The sequence below is a fragment of the Musca autumnalis genome, unplaced genomic scaffold (assembly GCF_047663935.1).
Source record: "Musca autumnalis isolate F117 unplaced genomic scaffold, ASM4766393v1 scaffold_2, whole genome shotgun sequence".
Classification (NCBI taxonomy): Eukaryota; Metazoa; Arthropoda; class Insecta; order Diptera; family Muscidae; genus Musca; species Musca autumnalis.
The window spans coordinates 69,145,242-69,164,210 of record NW_027411755.1 but is presented as its reverse complement, the minus strand read 5'-3'; the positions used below and the strand labels follow the sequence as shown (position 1 = coordinate 69,164,210).

The 18,969-nt window shown below is 39.1% G+C and overlaps 2 protein-coding genes across 2 annotated transcripts in view; both read left to right on the top strand.

The window, feature by feature from the left end:
- Positions 1-6,391, top strand: part of LOC141394050 (venom protease) — a 50,062-nt gene extending 43,671 nt beyond the window's left edge. Inside the window, exons 5-6 of the mRNA XM_073967860.1 lie at positions 5,645-5,946; positions 6,021-6,391. Of these exons, the coding sequence (XP_073823961.1) occupies positions 5,645-5,946; positions 6,021-6,134 (416 nt within the window). The 3' untranslated portion in view covers positions 6,135-6,391. The remainder of the gene's footprint in view (positions 1-5,644; positions 5,947-6,020) is intronic.
- The window catches only part of LOC141394054 (uncharacterized), a 208,677-nt gene that overhangs the window by 100,200 nt on the left and 89,508 nt on the right, over positions 1-18,969 (top strand). The window lies entirely within an intron of this gene.

Genomic DNA, 18,969 nt, shown 5'->3' with positions numbered 1-18,969 from the left:
ATTTCGGACGCAAAATCGTTCAGATTTCGTATCGATTTCTATACGATTTTTCTTAGGGGAATTTGTTCAGATTTCGTTCCGATTTCGGAGAAAATGTCGGAAGTAAATTTCCCTTCGAATTTGCTAATGTTTTTCTTCCGATTTCGTTACGAATTCGGATCGATATGTCGGAAACAATTTTCCCTTCGCACAACAACCACCTTTTGTATATATCTAACAAGCAACATTTTAGTTTGTTGTCGAAAAACAAAATGGTTGGTTATAAAATTCGCATATACATTTTTTAAATATTTTAAATATAAATGCAACATATAATAATTCAAGTTAGTGCTGATAGACTCAACATATTCGTACACAAAGTTTACATTGTTCTACTATAACTACAAAATGATAACAAGAGTGAAAATCATTAGATATCTTTGAAATTATAATCTTCCAATAAAAAACATAACAAAGAAAATTTATCAATAAAAAAGAGGCAACAGAGAAAAATTTTTTCCTTCGATAATCATACGAAATTATTCCAAAATTGTTCAGAAACCTTTACGAAAGTTCGGAAGGTACCTCAGATTTTCATACGACATTATTCCGAAATCGTTCAGAAATCTGTACGAAAATTCGGAGGAAGAAATTCGAATTCCGAATTTCCCAAGGATTTTCTTCCGATTTCGTTGCGAATTCTGACCGAAATCGATCCGATTTCGCTCCGACATTTCGTTCCGAAATTATGTCAACCACTTCATACAACTTTCGTTAAGATATCGTTACGATTTCGGATCAGATATCGGACGTAACGTCCGAAATTTGTTCCGATTTCGTTACGATATCGGTACGATTGGTTTGCTGGGTAACAACAAAATTATTGCGACATACAGTGGTAGTTCAGGTATGTTGTTGTGGTGTGTATGTGTGTGGTGTGGTTTGTTGATATAGTCCAGAGTAAGGCAGAGAATTTTTTTGGGTCTCCCTTGTGCTCTAAATGAGCGTAAATTTGTTGATGCTCACAAGGTGTTAGCTCACTTAGAGCACATTCTCTCTTGTGAGTCACAATGCCTTCCACTGATACAGTCTCAATGTATGATGAGACGATGGTGGAGTTGTGTTGTGGTTTGTTGATACATTGTCAATACGATGGTGAGACGACGAGACCATTGAAAAGAAAACGAGAACAAAGTTGAGAGCATTTACGAAACTAGAGAGGAAATATGAGAGCAAATAGTGGTATATAGGGAAAATAGGAAAGGGATTTGGCATCTCATGAAAATCTTACATATTTTTGAAAAAAAAAAATAGTGGCTTTCGGAAGGAAATAAGAAACTGTACATGTATCTTATGTGAGGTACCTGTACAGTATGAAAAAACTAAACCACGAACAAAAATATGTAAAAATTCTTGAAATAGTTTTTTCTGTGCATAGAATAGAAAACACCTTAAGTTGTTTTGGAAAGAATAGAAGCCGACTTAAGTCGCCGACTTAAGACACCTTAAGTGGTCTTTGATAGAATAGAAGACACTTTTGGCAAGCTTTGACAGAATATTCTTTAAACTGTCTTCGACCTGGTAGTCACCTGAAGTGGACTGTGTTAGAACATTAGACGCCCCATGTGGTTTTCGTTAGAATAGAAGACGCAATAAGTGGTATTCGATAGAATATAAGTTGCTTAAGTAGTCACGGCGGCGGTTTCGTAGATACCGTATTAACCCGAAACCGCACAACATCAGTATTGCGGCCAGAGAGTGCCACCTCAGTGTATACATGTTTGTATTTGTATCGTTTTTCTGTATTGGAAGCAGCATATCCCGGAATATCTGCTCCTGATTCTTAATGGATGTGCTCAGTTTGTCCCATCCACATTCACCACACTCAAACTTCTATGAGATTCAATAGATGCCGGATGTGGGTGGATCACAGAGGTTGCTCTGGACTCGTTCATGTGAGGAACTACGACAGGGACTATGTTGATGCATGCTGCATCAACACAGCTCCCAGTGAGTGGTCGTCATCAGTTTACAAGACTCCCTCGCAGTCCCCTCAACATCAGCCGCAGCACTTAACACCAACCGTTGCTGTTTCAATCCCTGCATTCTTTTTACAATTTAATTGCAATTGACTCCGAGTTAAGATTGAAGAAATAGTGAATGTCATGAGTGAGAGGAATATTAAGGTTCCGACGGTGCAGGAAACTAAGCTCAACAACAACTGCGGCTTACAACGTTGTGCTGGTTATCGCGTACTGATGAAGGATCGCATCAGAAGTGGAGTGGAGCTTTCCCATTGCACCAGTCTGTTCAATTCATACCTACCTCGCTTGAGCCTGGCTCTAAGGTACATAGAATGTATGGGAGTAGCAGTCAGGTGAGGAACTGCTGATTTAGAGTTGCTTAAGGTGGACATCCCTCCGATAAATAACTGTACTTCAGGTTATAGGCCCAACACTAGCTTTTAGAATTATATAACCGTCTGGTCTTGGGAAACTTTAATGCTAATCATGAGTAGAGGTATTCGGTCATCAGCAATGACCAGAGGGATATAGTGCAGCCTGAGAAGATTGATAGCCCTACGTTTTGCACGGTTAATAAGGTCGTCCCTACCAGAATTAACGGAGTGGAGTGTCACAGTTCGCCATATATAAACATATAACAAATGACGTCATCTGGCAACGCGTCGTTTCTCTTCGGTCAGAACATCTCCTCATAATTGTCTCCACCAACAGACTGCCAGATTTCATCACATCGGAACCCCGCATTTTCATCAATCATCGAAAAGCTAATTGGCCTAGTTGCAAAGTGTTCACCAATCACCTCTTCAGAGTTCTGTCCAACCCTTCTAATGTTCGGGTAGCAAAAGGGACGTTCCGAGACATCATCACAGGTGCGACCGCTCGCAATATACCTGATGATCGAATACCGGAAGTCAGACAAAAAATCCCAACACAGTCGACGGGATTTGCAAATGAGCTTAATGAACTTCGTCGGGCCAACCCCAATGACCCCAGAGTCAAGGAGCTGACACTGGAAGTTTACAGGTTGGACGGCGAAGCACAAGCGGAATAAGTGGTTAAATCATCTGAAGAGTTGCAACATTGGAACCGGAATAAGTGAATTGTGTGTGTGAAGATAGGGCCTAAGTCACGTTTGGCAACGTTACGCTAACTGATTCGAAGTGGTGCGCAAGTTATTTCAATCGACAGTTTGTCGAGCACCCCGGGAGTGACAGGGCGAAGAGAAGAGTACTGCGTCGCTTTATATCTCTTTCTGTCGAGGAGAAACCACCACAATTTACAGTGGATGATGTTGCAAATGTCATCAGGAACGCTAAATCAAGCACTAAAGCACTCCACGCTGCTAGAGGATATTGAGCAGACCACCATCCGGCAATGAAACGCTGGATAATCAATTATACATATGGACGTCAGTCGTTCGTGGAATTTAGGAAAAAGAAGTCCAAGTCCAGTAGAGTAACACCTCCGGAACTATTTAACCTCTACATCTCCTGTGTTCCATCCCCTCCAGACGGCATTGAGGTCGTAACGTATGCAAATAATTGTACAACTTGGCGTGGGGTACCTGATGTCATTCCACACGAGGATTATGCGTTTTCCACGACAGGATTATGCAATTATCCGTCACTAAATCTACGGCCACTCTGTTCACCACATAGGCTGCAGAGTTGAGCACTGAGTTAAATGTCATGATCGATGGTAGAAGTCCTGTAGAGTGAAGCAGGGCATTTTCCAAGGTGATGTTATATCTCCGAAAGTGTTTAACCTCTACCTCTCCTGTACTCCACCCGCTTCATATGGCATTGAGATCATAACGTATGTGGATGATAGTACGATCTTGGCATCGGGTATTTTCTCTGCTGTGATTTGTGAAAGGTTTTCCAAGCGAGGAATATGCAAATATCCGTCATTAAATCTACGGCCACTTTGTTCACCACTTGGTCTACTGAGGTGAGCACTGAGTTGAATGTCATGGTCGATGGTAGTAGAATTTCGACCACGAATTGTACCAAAATTCTAGGGGTCACATTCGATAGCATGTTCACGTCGTTCACGCATGCCACAGCTATCTGCGACAGGCTGAGATGTAGGAATAAGGACCTCAAGTTTCTATCCGGCAGCATTTGGGGTGCATATAAAAACCTTGTTGACCACATATAATTCGATGGGTCGGTCTCTATGGAAAGCTATACGGAGCTAGCGTGGCCTGTAAACATAAGTGCATCGGGATGGACAAATATTCAAACCTGTCAGAATGGCGCCCTGACAACTGTAACCGGGTGCCTCCTCATGTCTTCAGTGGACCACTGCATGAGGAGACAGTACAGCAACACAATGGTATGATTGTTCGGTTGTTACCGTGAGTCATATGGTTGATAGGACCCCCCACCCGGGCTTGTCGGCAGGGATCTTCATGATCTAGGAAGAGAGGCAAACGATACAAGGGACAGCCTCTAGTTCAGCAAGCCTATCAAACAGATTTAAATACCATTCACACAGATATAGTCACTGTTGCCATAAACAACTATCATGTGAATGCGGTCCTCGGAGAAAATCCCCCATCTATCGCAGTTGAGGAGCGCCCGGAGTCACTGTGTAATTTTTGGCTCAACTACGCTCGTGATGGTGCAGACGTGTAAATTCTTATGTGGCAAGAATTGATGACACCGTGCAAAAATCTGTCCAGCAAGCGGCACAGACCCGCACTGCACCTTTTCAACTGTTTCAACAACATCGATAGAATAGTATAGGCCTCTGCTAGTCTTCGCTCTAAGTAGTCTTCGATAAATTAGCAGACGCCTAAAAAGTCTTCGATAAAACAGAAGACGCCCTAAGTGGTCTTTGATATAATAGGGCCGTCTAAGTGGCCTTAGATAGAAAGAAGACGCTTTAAATGGGTTTCGATAGAATAGAAGGCGTCTTATGGTAAAATAAAACAGGCTTAAAGAGGTCTTTGATATAAAAATGACTCTCTATTTGGTCTTCGGTAGAATAGAAGATGCCTTAAATGGTCTTTGTTAAAATAGAAGAAGCCTTAAATGGTATTCGATCGAATAGAAGATGCTCCAAATTGTCTTCGATAGAAGACGCCTCGTCGATAGAATAGAAGACGCTCGTATGGTCTTCTTACGAATAGGAGACACCTTAATAGTTCTTTGATAAAATAGAAGAAGCTTTCGGACAAAGTTGTTACCCTATCAGGCCAAAGCAGCAGAAAATACATATGCACTGGCGAACTAAAGCTGACATTTAGGTTGGTCACTAAATAGGGTGATTTTAAACTCTGCATTGTTAATATATCTCAATGTGACAACCTACAATACTTGTCAAATACTTTCTTCTTTTGTGCGATGCATCTGCCCTGCCGTTGTGAAGACAATTGAATTAATCTTCACATTCATCACCGTCATAACGTTACACTCACTCATCACCTTAATGTTCACGCATTAAATAAATCACCTTAATTAAGATGTTCCATTGTGCGTGGTGTTATCAAAGATGTTAAAACAATGTTCAACAAGCAGCGGATTATCCTCCTCTCTTTGGCCCAATAATATAGACTGGATCTTAAATTACTTGATTATGTTGAGATTATTTAAATTTGAACAGAAAGCATAAATCTCTTCTGTTTTCTTTTTTAGTGGCCACCCAACCGATTTGTTTACAAAAGACACGCAACAATTTGGTGGTTGGCAAAAGGGCCACCATAGCTGGTTGGGGCAAGATGTCCACATCAAGTAGCCGACAACCTGAAATGTCTTATTTGGATGTACCGTTAACAAGTTGGGATTTATGTTTGCGTAACTATGGTTCAACGGGTGCTTTGGAATCACCCAATTCCATAGAAGGTCAGTGGATGTGTGCCGGAGGAGAGGGTAAAGATGTGTGTCAAGGATTTGGTGGTGCACCGTTGTTTATACAGGAAAATGGCATATTTTCACAGGTATTATTTGCAGGAAAAATTTAAAAGATTCTATTGGAAATATATTTTTTTATTTCCCTCTCTCTCTCTCTTAGATTGGTATCATGTCCTTTGGCTCGGATAATTGTGGCGGCTTACGCATACCCAGCGTCTATACATCGGTGGCTCATTTTGCGGAATGGATCCATGACAACACACCACCGGAATAGAAAGGGACAAAGTTGTGAAGGAAGATAAAATGTATCGAAAAGTATTTTATGGCTGAGAACTTCTATTTAAAGCCTTCCAAAAATCCATAGTTTCTAAGTTGATCTTCAAAATTTTAATTTTAAGAATTTATTTTTTACGAGAAAACACAAAAACATCTTCAACAAAATTGTAAATGTGATGCATGCACCGGATGAATATATCTTTTGTAGGCCTATGTAAACTTATTTAATAAAGTTTAGATATTTATTTTCCAAAATATACAATATACTCGTATACACGCCTTAAATGGTCTTCCATAAAACAGAAGACGCCTTAAATGGTCATCGATATAGTAGAAGACGCCTTAAATTTTCTTTGAGAGAATAGAATACGCTCTAAGTGGTCGATAGAAAAGAAGGCACCTTAAGTGGTCTTTGATAGAATAGAAGACGCCTTAAGTGGTCTTCGATAGAACAGAAGACACCTTAAATGGTCTTCGATAGAAAGGAATACGCCTTAGGTGGCTTTGATGAAATAGAAGACACCTTAAGTGGTCTTTGATAGAATAGAAGACGACTTAAGTGGTCTTTGATAGAATAGAATACACCTCAAGTGGTCTTCGATAGAACAAAAAGACACCTTAAATGGTCTTCGATAGAGAAGAAGACACCTTAAGTGGTCTTTGATAGAAAAAATACTCTTCAAGTGGTCTTTGATAGAATAGAAGACGCTTTAGGTGTCCTTTGATAGAATAGAAGACGCTCTAAGTGGTCCTTGATAGAGTAGAAGCCGCCTTAAGAGGTCATCGATAGCACTGAAGACGCATTATATGGTCTTTGCTAGAATAGAAGACGCCTTAAGTGGTCTTCGATAGAACAGAAGACACCTTAAATGGTCTTCGATAGAAAATAATATGCCTTAAGGGGTCTTTGATGAAATAGAAGACACCTTAAGTGGTCTTTGATAGAATAGAAGACGCCTTAAGTGGTCTTTGATAGAATAGAAGGCACCTCAAGTGGTCTTCGATAGAACTAAAAGACTCCTTAAATGGTCTTCGATAGAGAAGAAGACACCTTAAGTGGTCTTTGATAGAAAAAATACTCCTTAAGTGTCCTTTAATAGAATAGAAGACGTTCTAAGTGGTCTTTGATAGAACAGAAGACACCTTAAATGTTCTTCGATTGAAAAGAAGGCACCTTAAGTGGTCCTCGCTAGAATAGAAGACACCTTATTTTGTCTTCGATAGAACAGAATACGCCTTAAGTGGTCTTTTATAGAATAGAAGACACCTTAAGTGACCTTCGATAGAATAGAAGACGCCTTAAGTTTTCCTTGATAGAGTAGAAGACGCCTTAAGTGGTCATCGATAGCACTGAAGACGCATTATATGGTCTTAGCAAGCATAGAAGACGCCTTAAGTGGTCTTCGATAGAACAGAAGACACCTTAAGTAGTCTTCGATATAAAAGAAGAGGCCTTAAGTGGTCTTTGATGGCACAGAAGACGCCTTATATGGTCTTAGCTAGAGTAGAATACGTCTTAATGGGTTTTTGATAGAACAGAAAATGGCTTGAGTGGTCTTTGATAAAATAGAAGACGCCTTAAGTGGTCTTTTATAGAATAGAAGACACCTTAAGTGGTCTTCGATAGAATAGAAGACGCCTTAAGTGGTCATCGATAGAATAGAAGACGCCTTAAGTGGTCATCGATAGTACTGAAGACACGTTATACGGTCTTAGAATAGAAGACGCTTTAAGTGTCCTTTGATAGAATAGAAGACGCTTCAAGTGGTCTTTGCTAGAACAGAAGAAGAATTGACACCTTAAATATTCTTCAATTGAAAAGAAGGCACCTTAAGTGGTCCCCGATAGAATAGAAGACACCTTAAATTGTCTTCGATAGAACAGAATATGCCTTAAGTGGTCTTTGGTAAAATATAAGACGCCTTAAGTGGACTTTTATAGAATAGAAGGCACCTTAAGTGACCTTCGATAGAATAGAAAAGGCCTTAAGTGGTCATCGATAGCACTGAAGACGCATTATATGGTCTTAGCTAGAAAAGAAGACGCCTTAAGTGGTCTTCGATAGAACAGAAGACACCTTAAATGGTATTCGATAGAAAAGAATACGCCTTAAGGGGTCTTTGATGAAATAGAAGACACCTTAAGTGGTATTTGATAGAATAGAAGACGCCTTAAGTGGTCTTCGATAGAACAAAGAGACCCCTTAAATAATCTTTGATAGAACAAAAAGACACCTTAAATAATCTTTGATAGAACAAAAAGACACCTTAAATGGTCTTCGATAGAGAAGAAGACACCTTAAGTGGTCTTTGATAGAAAAAATAAGTGTCCTTTGATAGAATAGAAGACGCTTGAAGTGGTCTTTGATAGAACAGAAGACACCTTAAATGTTCTTCGATTGAAAAGAAGGCACCTTAAGTGGGCCTCGATAGAATAGCAGACACCTTTTTTTGTCTTCGATAGAACAGAATACGCCTTAAGTGGTATTTTATAGAATAGAAGACACCTTTAGTGACCATCGATAGAATAGAAGACGCCCTAAGTTTTCCTTGATAGAGTAGAAGACGTCTTAAGTGGTCATCGATAGCACTGAAGACGCATTATATGGTCTTAGCAAGCATAGAAGACGCCTTAAGTGGTCTTCGATAGAACAGAAGACACCTTAAATGATAAATAGAACAAAAGAAGAATTGATACCTTAAATATTCTTCAATCGAAAAGAAGGCACCTTAAGTGGTCCTCGATAGAATAGAAAACACCTTAAGTTGTCTTCGATAGAACAGAATATGCCTTAAGTGGTCTTTGGTAAAATATAAGACGCCTTAAGTGGACTTTTATAGAATAGAAGGCACCCTAAGTGACCTTCGATAGAATAGAAAAGGCCTTAAGTGGTCATCGATAGCACTGAAGACGCATTATATGGTCTTAGCTAGAAAAGAAGACGCCTTAAGTGGTCTTCGATAGAGGAGAAGACACCTTAAATGGTCTTCGATAGAAAGGAAGACGCCGTAAGTGGTCTTTGATGGAATAGAAGACGCTTTAAGTGGTCTTCGATAGCACAGAAGACGCCTTATATGGTCTTAGCTAGAATAGAATACGACTTAAGGGGTCTTTGATAGAACAGAAAACGCCTTGAGTGGTCTTTGATAAAATAGAAAACGCCTTAAGTGGTCTTTTATAGAATAGATGACACCTTAAGTGGTCTTCGATAGAATAGAAGACGCCTTAAGTGGTCATTGATAGCACTGAAGACGCGTTATACGATCTTAGCTAGAATAGAAGACGCCTTAAGTGGTCTTCGATAGAACAGAAGACACCTTAAGTGGTCTTTGATAGAAAAATAATCCTTAAGTGGTTTTTGATTGAATAGAAGACGCTTTAAGTGTCCTTTGATAGAATAGAAGGCGCTCTAAGTAGTCTTTGATAGAATAGAAGAAGAATTGACACCTTAAATATTTTTCAATTGAAAAGAAGGCACATTAAGTGGTCCTCGATAGAATAGACGACACGTTAATTTGTCTTCGATAGAACAGAATACGCCTTAAGTGGTCTTTGGTAAAATATAAGACGCCTTAAGTGGATAGCACTGAAGACGCATTATATGGTCTTACCTAGAATAGAAGACGCCTTAAGTGCTTGTCGATAGAACAGAAGATGCCTTATGTTGTCTTCGATTAATTTGAAGACGCCGTAAATGGTCGTTGATAGAATGGAAGACACCTAAAGTGGCCTTTTATAGAACAGAATACGCCTTAAATGGTCTTTGATAGAACAGAATACACCTTAAGTGATCTTTGGTAGAATAGAAGACGCCTTAAGTTGTCTTTGATAGAATAGAAGACACCTTAAGTGGTCGTTGATAGAATAGAAGACACCTTAAGTGGTCTTCGATAGAACAGAAGAATTTTTAAGTGGTCTCTGATAGAATAGAAGACGCTCTAGGTGGTCTTTGATAGCACAGAAGACACCCTACATGGACATAGGTAGAATGGAAGACGCCTTAAGTGTTCTTCGACAGAACAGAAAACACCTTAAATAGTATTTGATAGAAGAGAATACGCTGTAAGTTATCTTCGAAAGAACAGAAGACGCCTTAAGAAGTCTTCGATAGAATAGAAGGCACCCTAAATGGTCTTTGAAAAAATAGAAAACGACTTTAAAGGTCTTCGATAGAACAGAAGACGCCATATGTAGTCTTCGATAGAATAGAAGACGCCTCTATAGTACAGAATACACCTTAAGAGGTCTTCGACAGAATAGAAGATCCCTTACGTGGTCTTTGATAGAATAGAAGGCTTTAAATTGTCTTTGAAAAAATAGAAAACGATTTTAAAGGTCTTCGATAAAACGGAAAACACAATAAGTAGCCTTCGATAGAATAGAAGACGCCTCTAGTTTTCTTCCATTGAATAGAAAACGACTTAAATGTCTTTGATACTATAGAAGACGTCTTTGGAGGGCCTCTATAGTACAGAATACACCTTAAGAGGTCTTCGATAGTATAGAAGATCCCTTACGTGGTCTCTGATAGAATGGGAAACGCCTTTAAAGGTATTTGATATAATAGAAGATGTTTAAGAGCACTTCAGTAGAACATAGAATATATGGGCAAAACTGCCAATTATTTCATATTCCATTTCCAAACAATTGATTTTTTTCTTTTCGCGCTACATTAACGATTTTTGGTACATAGGTTAAGAAAAAATTCCCCAGTACAAATCCGCTCGCGAGCAAATTTTTGGTTGTTTCGGACAAATGTTATCGCGGTTTTACTTCTGCTTTTAAGAAAAAATTATTATAAAAACGCTAATTATTTTATTGAGCACAATTGTCACTAAAAAGTTATCACGAAGTGACGTCATTAAGTAGATTGCATAATATTTGTAAAATGTTTCTCAGCATTCGCGGAATTTACAAAAAATTGACAAAATTTTAATTGTAATCCGAATTTTTTGAAAATATAGGTCATTTACCCGTCAAAAATTACAAAAAAAGTAACAGTTTTAAATAAAGACTTCACGGGGAATCAAATGAGACCAAACTTATAATCATCGGGATAGTAGTTAGGATATTATAGCCAAAATAAGCACATATTTGTGTTACAAAAAATAAATTTTGGTTTGGAATAATGGTTTTCACATGCATTCTAGAGTCGAAAATATTGGAAAAATTCTATAGGAGTACTTCTTTTATTTTTCTTGAAACTCCCAAGGAAATGGGCGGATTTTGCTTTATCTACATTCACATAGAAGGTTTCCCATTGAGGAAAGTTATCGGGTTGTTGAAATAAATCATTAGACTTCTTAAACGGAAATAGAATTCAAATAAACCGCTTTAACTTATATGCATTATTAAAATATGTGTAAATCGCGTAATTATCAAAATCGTTTTGTCCGCATGTGATTTTCATGTACAGCAAGACCATATCCTTTAATTTGTATATATTTTTCGAAATATAATTTGGACGCTAAGATGTAGCATCGGCTGCATTTTAGCATTAAAAAACCTATAAAACATCACTAATTTGCGCAAAGTTCATACAATTTCGTTCCGCATCCGGTTTTAGTGTCACCATGAAAATCTGCATCTATATATACCTATTTCAAGGCAATCAGTCAAAAACCGTGGATGTAGCATCACACACTATTTTTGGGATAAAATGAATGTAGTTCCCTTATCAGTGAAGTTTTTAAATCTCTGTTTCCGCATAAAGGAAGATGCTGCACTAGTTTTTTCATAGTAGTGCAAGCGGCCGACAGAATACGCGATAAAATGCGCGATATTTTCAAAAACAATATTAGGTGATTTTCCTACCTTGGAATTTCTCCTATCTCGCGTTTTAGTAGATGGATTTTAACGAATAATGATTTATTAGATCCGCAACGTAAAAATCCAAAATTTGCAATCATGCACGAGTAAATCGAATGCCAATTGTACAAACTAGACCCGAAATACACTGCCGCTCACTTGAATAGAACCCCCCCTGCAAAATTTTATTCCACTTCCATTTTTCCGAATTATACAAGATATGAAGTTTTTAACTTTTATTATATTTTGCTTCATGTGTTTGGAGTAAACTTAGCCATTCATTTGCATTCAAATCCAATTTATATAAAAATTATACAAGAAAAACAAAATAAAGTCAAAAATTGAAGTAAAAAATTTGGCTCATTTGAATAGAACCCCCCTTTAAAACTTGCGAATACAGAAATATTGTATAAGAATATCGATGCATATTTACTCTATATTGAAAACGAAGTACTTTCAGTACTATTCAGTAAAAGGATATCCCTCCTGATTAAGGATACACCCGTATATCCTGCTTTGGCAAGGATTCTTTAAATAAACAGGTGTAATGCCTAACAAAGCATGCTTTTTTCTGTCAACAAGTTTATTTTCGGAAGCGTACTGTCTCCTAGAGTCGTATATTTTACGCATAAGTCATTCCCATACAGTTTAGAGAATCTTTACATTGTAGAATATGGTGGCCCCTCCAGGATATCCGCATTTCTATTCAAATCTTTAAGTTTTGATGACTCGAAGTGTACAAAAGTTTATAAAATCGTGATGAAATTGCCACTCGGGATATCCGAAAATGTTTCTCAATACTGGAATTGTCTGTTTTAGAACTCCTTTATAAGTTGTCGTGCGCATTTAGGGTGAACTAAATTGACGCCTAAGTCCTTGATAATTAGTAATGCGTTCCAGCAAAATAAAAACACATTCATCGCTACAGAAACAATTTAGAAGATGGTCTTCCATTCAATAGACGCGAAAATTATAGTTGTATACTTATGCAATTGTTTACTTAATGAGGAGAGTCCTTAATAATTATGAAGGACTTTGGCGTTAATTTCTTTCACCCTAAATGCGCACGACAATTTACAAAGGAGTTCTAAAACATGCATTTCCAGTATTGAGAAACATTTTCGGATATCCCGAGTGGCAATTTCATCACGATTTTATAAACTTTTGTACACTTCGAGTCATCAAAACTTAAAGATTGGAATAGAAATGCGGATATCCTGGAGGGGCCACCATATTCTACAATGTAAAGATTCTCTAAACTGTATGGGAATGACTTATGCGTAAAATATACGACTCTAGGAGACAGAAAAAAGCAAGCTTTGTTAGGCATTACACCTGTTTATTTAAAGAATCCTTGCCAAAGCAGGATATACGGGTGTATCCTTAATCAGGAGGGATATCCTTTTACTGAATAGTACTGAAAGTACTTCATTTTCAATATAGAGTAAATATGCATCGATATTCTAATACAATATTTCTGTATTCGCAAGTTTTAAAGGGGGGTTCTATTCAAATGAGCCAAATTTTTAAGTCCAATTTTTGACATTATTTTGTTTTTCTTGTATAATTTTTATATAAATTGGATTTGAATGCAAATGAATGACTAAGTTTACTCCAAACACATGAAGCAAAATATAATAAAAGTTAAAAACTTCATATCTTATATAATTCGGAAAAAATGGAGGTTGAATAAAATTTTGCAGGGGGGTTCTATTCAAGTGAGCGGTAGTGTATATGATTTTTAGAAATTTGTTCGCACAAAATTTTCGTATTTGGATACAGATTTCTCTGAAGCTGTGTAGGCTACATTCACGACACATATATCAAATAAATCAGAATCGTCAGTTCTTTATTTCTATATATGATTTTTTGAAAAACATGTTTGCTGAACGAAATTATAAGACAATTTCAAAAAACACTTAAAATCTGGCTTCAAAATGTCAGCATCATTTAATGGTAGACGCAGAAGTTATACACTAGTGAGATGATCCCTATTTAGTTGCCTTCTACTTTTACTTTAACGGGAAAATCGTGAAAAGTGTGGTTTAATCACAAATCGAGAGAAAACAAAAAAAGACACGTTGGCTTCAACCCATTTTTACCCATTTTTTAACATACATATAGCCACAGCTTCCACGCAAATCAACTTTGAAGGCCAATATTTTTTGCCAAGTCTAAAAACATTTCATTTTATCCAAAAGCATGTAAATTGTACAATATACAACCACTATTCGCGAGTTATAAACGGGTAAACCTTGGCTTCAACGATGTTAAATTTTCAATAATATTGCCCATATATAGACCTGAAGACACCTAAGGAGGTCTTTGATAGAACTTGGCTAGTGGTTACAGAGTGCGATTATCATCTGGTGCTATACTTGCTTGGCTTGAGTACGGGTTCATACTGCCAACTTTACCGGGCCCTGATACAATATGGGTGGCCAACGAGATTCCAGGTGGACCCAACGGTTTGACAACATCTAAAATATCGTTCATTGTTAGTTGCAATGATAGCACCTCAGGTCACCTTTTCTGCTTGTTACTGTTGACTTTGGGAGAAAATTTCCTAACTCTGAGGTCATCCTCTTCGCACTATTTTGCTAGTTCTGTGGCCTCTTTTGAGTAATCTGGTGTTATTTTGTGTTATCTACCACCAGTTATGTAACGGATGGCTGCCCGAGCATCTGAGGGCCTGGGCAAATCTCTCAAGTCGTTGGCATATTCTCCGAAATCTTGCTGCGGTTAGATATTATGAAGTCGGGTGGTCTGCTGACTTAGACGATGATAAAGACGTAGTTGGTCGTAGCCAAGAGAAAATACAGGTTACCAGATCATGTCATTTGTAAGATAGGGTGCCGCTTGCGCTCGCCTAATACATTATAGACTTAACGCCAGAGTTCTCTAACTCTTAGGTTATCTGGGTTAGTACGACGAAGTTTATCACACTTGTTTCCTAGTCCAGTCGCCTTGACTGGGAAATTTGGTCTTATCTGGCGTGTTCGACCAGCAGTTATGTACCGAGCTGTTGAGCAGAGATGATAATCCGGAAAGTTCTCTCAGCAGTCTCTGAATGGGTGATTGGAATGTTCTCTGAACCTTTGCCACTCAGCTATCCCCTGCTTGTGTTAAGTACGACGATTAAAAGTTATAAAGTCGGGTGGTATGTTGAATTAAATGATGATAATCAGGTTGTCTGAACCTTGATAAATGGCAGGATGTCAGGACACGCCATTTATAAGTCCGTGTGATAACTGCAATCTAGCAATCTCCTCTTATTTTGGAGCGTTTTGGCTCGCACCGAAAATCTATAGCTTCGTTGCGAACTCGGTCCTAGGTAATAACAGTGGGGCACGCGTCATTATCCTGAACTGAGTATCGAACACGGTGGAAGGCCCTGGCGACGGTGTATACTCCGAAAATCCACAAATCGAACACACATACAAGCTTTACGATAGCTTTAACGTCTTTCGAGACGAGATTTTTGCTTCCAGTCATGGGTGTACAAAATATCGGGAAACGAATTAGCAGAAGAACTCGCTCGGGTGGCTATAACAATCGATTTACCAATTGATGAATGTGGTAGGCCAACGATGTGCTATTACAGCATTAAACATGTGAAGTCTACCATGAGAAAGTGCACCTCCTTATGAAATAAGCATGTATCTGAACTTCAAAGACTGTTCTGGTCTAAGTCGCCTTCAGGACTAGTCCGATAGGAGTTATGTTGGAACCCCCGCAGTCTCCCCAACAACAACAAATGCAGCATCTAACACCACGTTTTGTTGTTGTTGTAATAGTGTTTTTATTATATGTTTGTAAGTTCATTCTTCTGCTTAATCTGGCTCTGGGTCTATCTCCAGTTTTAAGGAATGTGGATGCTTCAATGGGATGTATCGTGCGGACCTGTGCCGCATGCTTTTGCACCGTGTCGGCGATTGTGCTATCCACCATTTTGTGATTAGGATGGCTTTCACGGTAACATCCGAGCAAGTACTGCAACGAAAACATGACATTGTGTTGCTGTACTGGAAGAATCTTTGCCTCCCCATGTAGATGGTCCTGTAGACATGAGAAGGCACCCTGTCGCTGTTCTCATGGCGGCATTCTGACAAGTTTGAATATTTTTTCATTTCGTTACACTTTAATTCGCGGACCAAACTGGCGACGCATAGCTTACCACAGGTTTCCTTATCTGCACCTCAAGTGTTGCCTTCTAGGGACTTGAGGATCTTGTTCCTAGATTGAAAATGAAAATGCTGTAGAACGTGACCCCTGGAATTTAGTGTAGTTTGTGGTCGGAATTCTGCTACCATCGACAATGACATTCAACTCAGTTCTCACCTCTGACGTCCATGTGGTGAACAGAGTGGCCGATATTTGCATATTCCTCGATTGGAAAAAAGGTGTTAAGATCAGTCAAATAGAAGTTTAGCCTTTCATAAATGACATCAGAGAAGGTAGCTGACGCCGAGATTGTACAATCATCCTCACGATGGACGGGTGGAATACAGGAGAGGTAGAGGTTAAACAGAGATATCACCTCACCATGGGGAACTCCCTATTTCACTGTACGGGGTTTGGACTTCTTGTTCATGAATTGGACGTTTGACTGGCGTCCACACATAAACAGGGTGATTATGAATGTAAACTCCCTGTGAGCCTTGCCTTTCTGCCGTTTCAACATAAAGGAGAAAGTGAGAAAACTCACGGGGAGTTGACATTCATAATTGGTCTGATAATTGCTTATCCAACGTTTCCAACTTGGCCGGAGGGTTGTCTGCTCAATGTCCTCAATCAGCGTGGATTGTTTGACAGTATCGAAGTCATTTAATAAGTCGAACGCCACCATCACTGTTCTATCACACGGTTTGCTCTGGTTGAGTCCTCGACCAATATGTGTGGAGATGGCTGGGGAGGACTAAGGCCTCAAGGGTCTTTGCTACTGGCGACAAGAGCGAAATCGGCCTGTACGATTCACTTTTGCTGGCATCCTTGTCTGGCTTCAAAAGCGGGACTAGCCTGCCCATTTTCTAGACTTCGGGAACAAAGGGGGTTGGCTAGCGATAAATTGAGAACTTTAGTGAGATACTCCGCTCCCGGCTTATCCAGCTGTTTCAGCATTGCCATGGAGATTTCATCAGTGCCAAACGCTTTGGATGATTTAGCGTTCCTGATGACATTCCCAACACCGTCGTAAATTGTGGTGGTTCATCCCTGGTAGGAAGATATATAATGCGACGTAGTATTCTTCTATTTGCCCTGTCACTCCCGGGGTGATCGTCCAACTACCGAATAAAAAAATTGCGCACTTCTTCGGATCAGCCAGCATAAAGTCGCCAAACGTGACTGAGGTGCTATCTTATGTATCAGACGAGGTAACACGATGGTTATGTATGGCGAACTGTGTGTAATTCTGGTAGGGGCATCCTCATTAACCGTGCAAAATGTAGAGCAATCAATCTGCTCAGCAAGCACTATACCACTTTGATCGTTTCCGAAGAACGAATGACGCAACTCATCATGAGCAAAAAGCGGGCTAATGTTTGACATATAAACTGGAGTACAGCTATTTATCGACAGCTACTCTGCCTAAGCATTCCCACATCTGACCGCTACGCCCATACATTCCATGTATGGGTCATTAGAGCCAGACTCAAGCTAGATAGGTCAGTATTTAACTCCACTTGGGTTGAATGCTACAATTGTGGCGTCTGTGGAGGTTGGGAGTGTTGGTGCGTGCTTGGCCGTAGTTCTTACGTTAGCTGTATTAACATCGTTTTTTTAAACCTTTTAACATCATCGAATATTTCATTTCTACAATTAAAAAATCCAAATACACATTCGCTAATAAAATGCAATAAGCTATTAAAAAGAGAAAATCAATCCAATTCCGAAATACTGTTCCAATGTCAATGCAAAGCTGAGAAGGAAGAGAACCCTAAAACGTTTAATTTTAATGACAAGGCATAAAAAGCCTACATTAATGTGAAAAGCATGCGAATCAGTTCGGTCGACTTACATTTGAGCCTATTTGGAGATGGGATAATAAAACTGAGAACTCTTCTTCTGGCGAAAATGAAATAAAAGAAAAGAGGAACAAATCAAGCGGCAAATAACAACAACCAGCTGATATGTATTCAATCACATGTCCGATTGTTGCTGCATGATCATAATGATCATCGGCATCATGTTCATGTTCAAGTTCAAGGAAACACTGACAATCAGTTCAGCATTGCAAACAGCTGTTTAAATGCAGTTCTTTTTTTGTTTGATGCATTCATTCCTTCGTTCGGCTGACCGGCACAGGAAGAAGTGAAATTGGTTTGTTCCCATTTTTTCTTTTCTTTTGCTTTGTTTTTTTATTTCCCATTGACTTCTTTACATTTGGAAGTTTTAATTTTTATGAGCAAATAACCCCAACACACATGTTATTGCCATAATGACCAAAAAAGGAGGAGGATGAGATGAGACAGACGATGATCATAAAAGCAACAAAATGATTTGAATACAGTAGTTCGCTTTTGGAGATTTTTGAAAATTAATGGGTTGCAGTGTGGCTGAAGTTGGAAAGATAGAAGGAACGTACGGTCCATACTCGCAGGCCTCGGAATCATCGAAGGCATGTAGCTACCACACTCAGACTTTGATGTTATGTAATAGATGCCGAGGTTGGGTGCATCTAAGAAGTTGCTCTGAACTCGTCCATGAGAGGGACTAGGACAGGTACTATGCTACTGCATGCTGCGTGAACACAGCCCACAGGGAGTCGTCGTCATCAGAATACGAGACTCCCCCGCAATACCCTCAACAGAAGCCTTACACGCAGCACTGAACACCAGGAACGTTGCTGTTGCAATCCCTAAAAATTTATTCTTTTCTCCACTTTAATTGAAATGGACTCCGAAGTAAGATCGAGGAAATAGTGGATGTTATTATGGTCGAGGTGGTACAGGATACCAAGATCGACAACAACTGCAGCTTAAAGCGTTGTGATGGTTGGTTGCAACGTACTGACGAAGGAATAC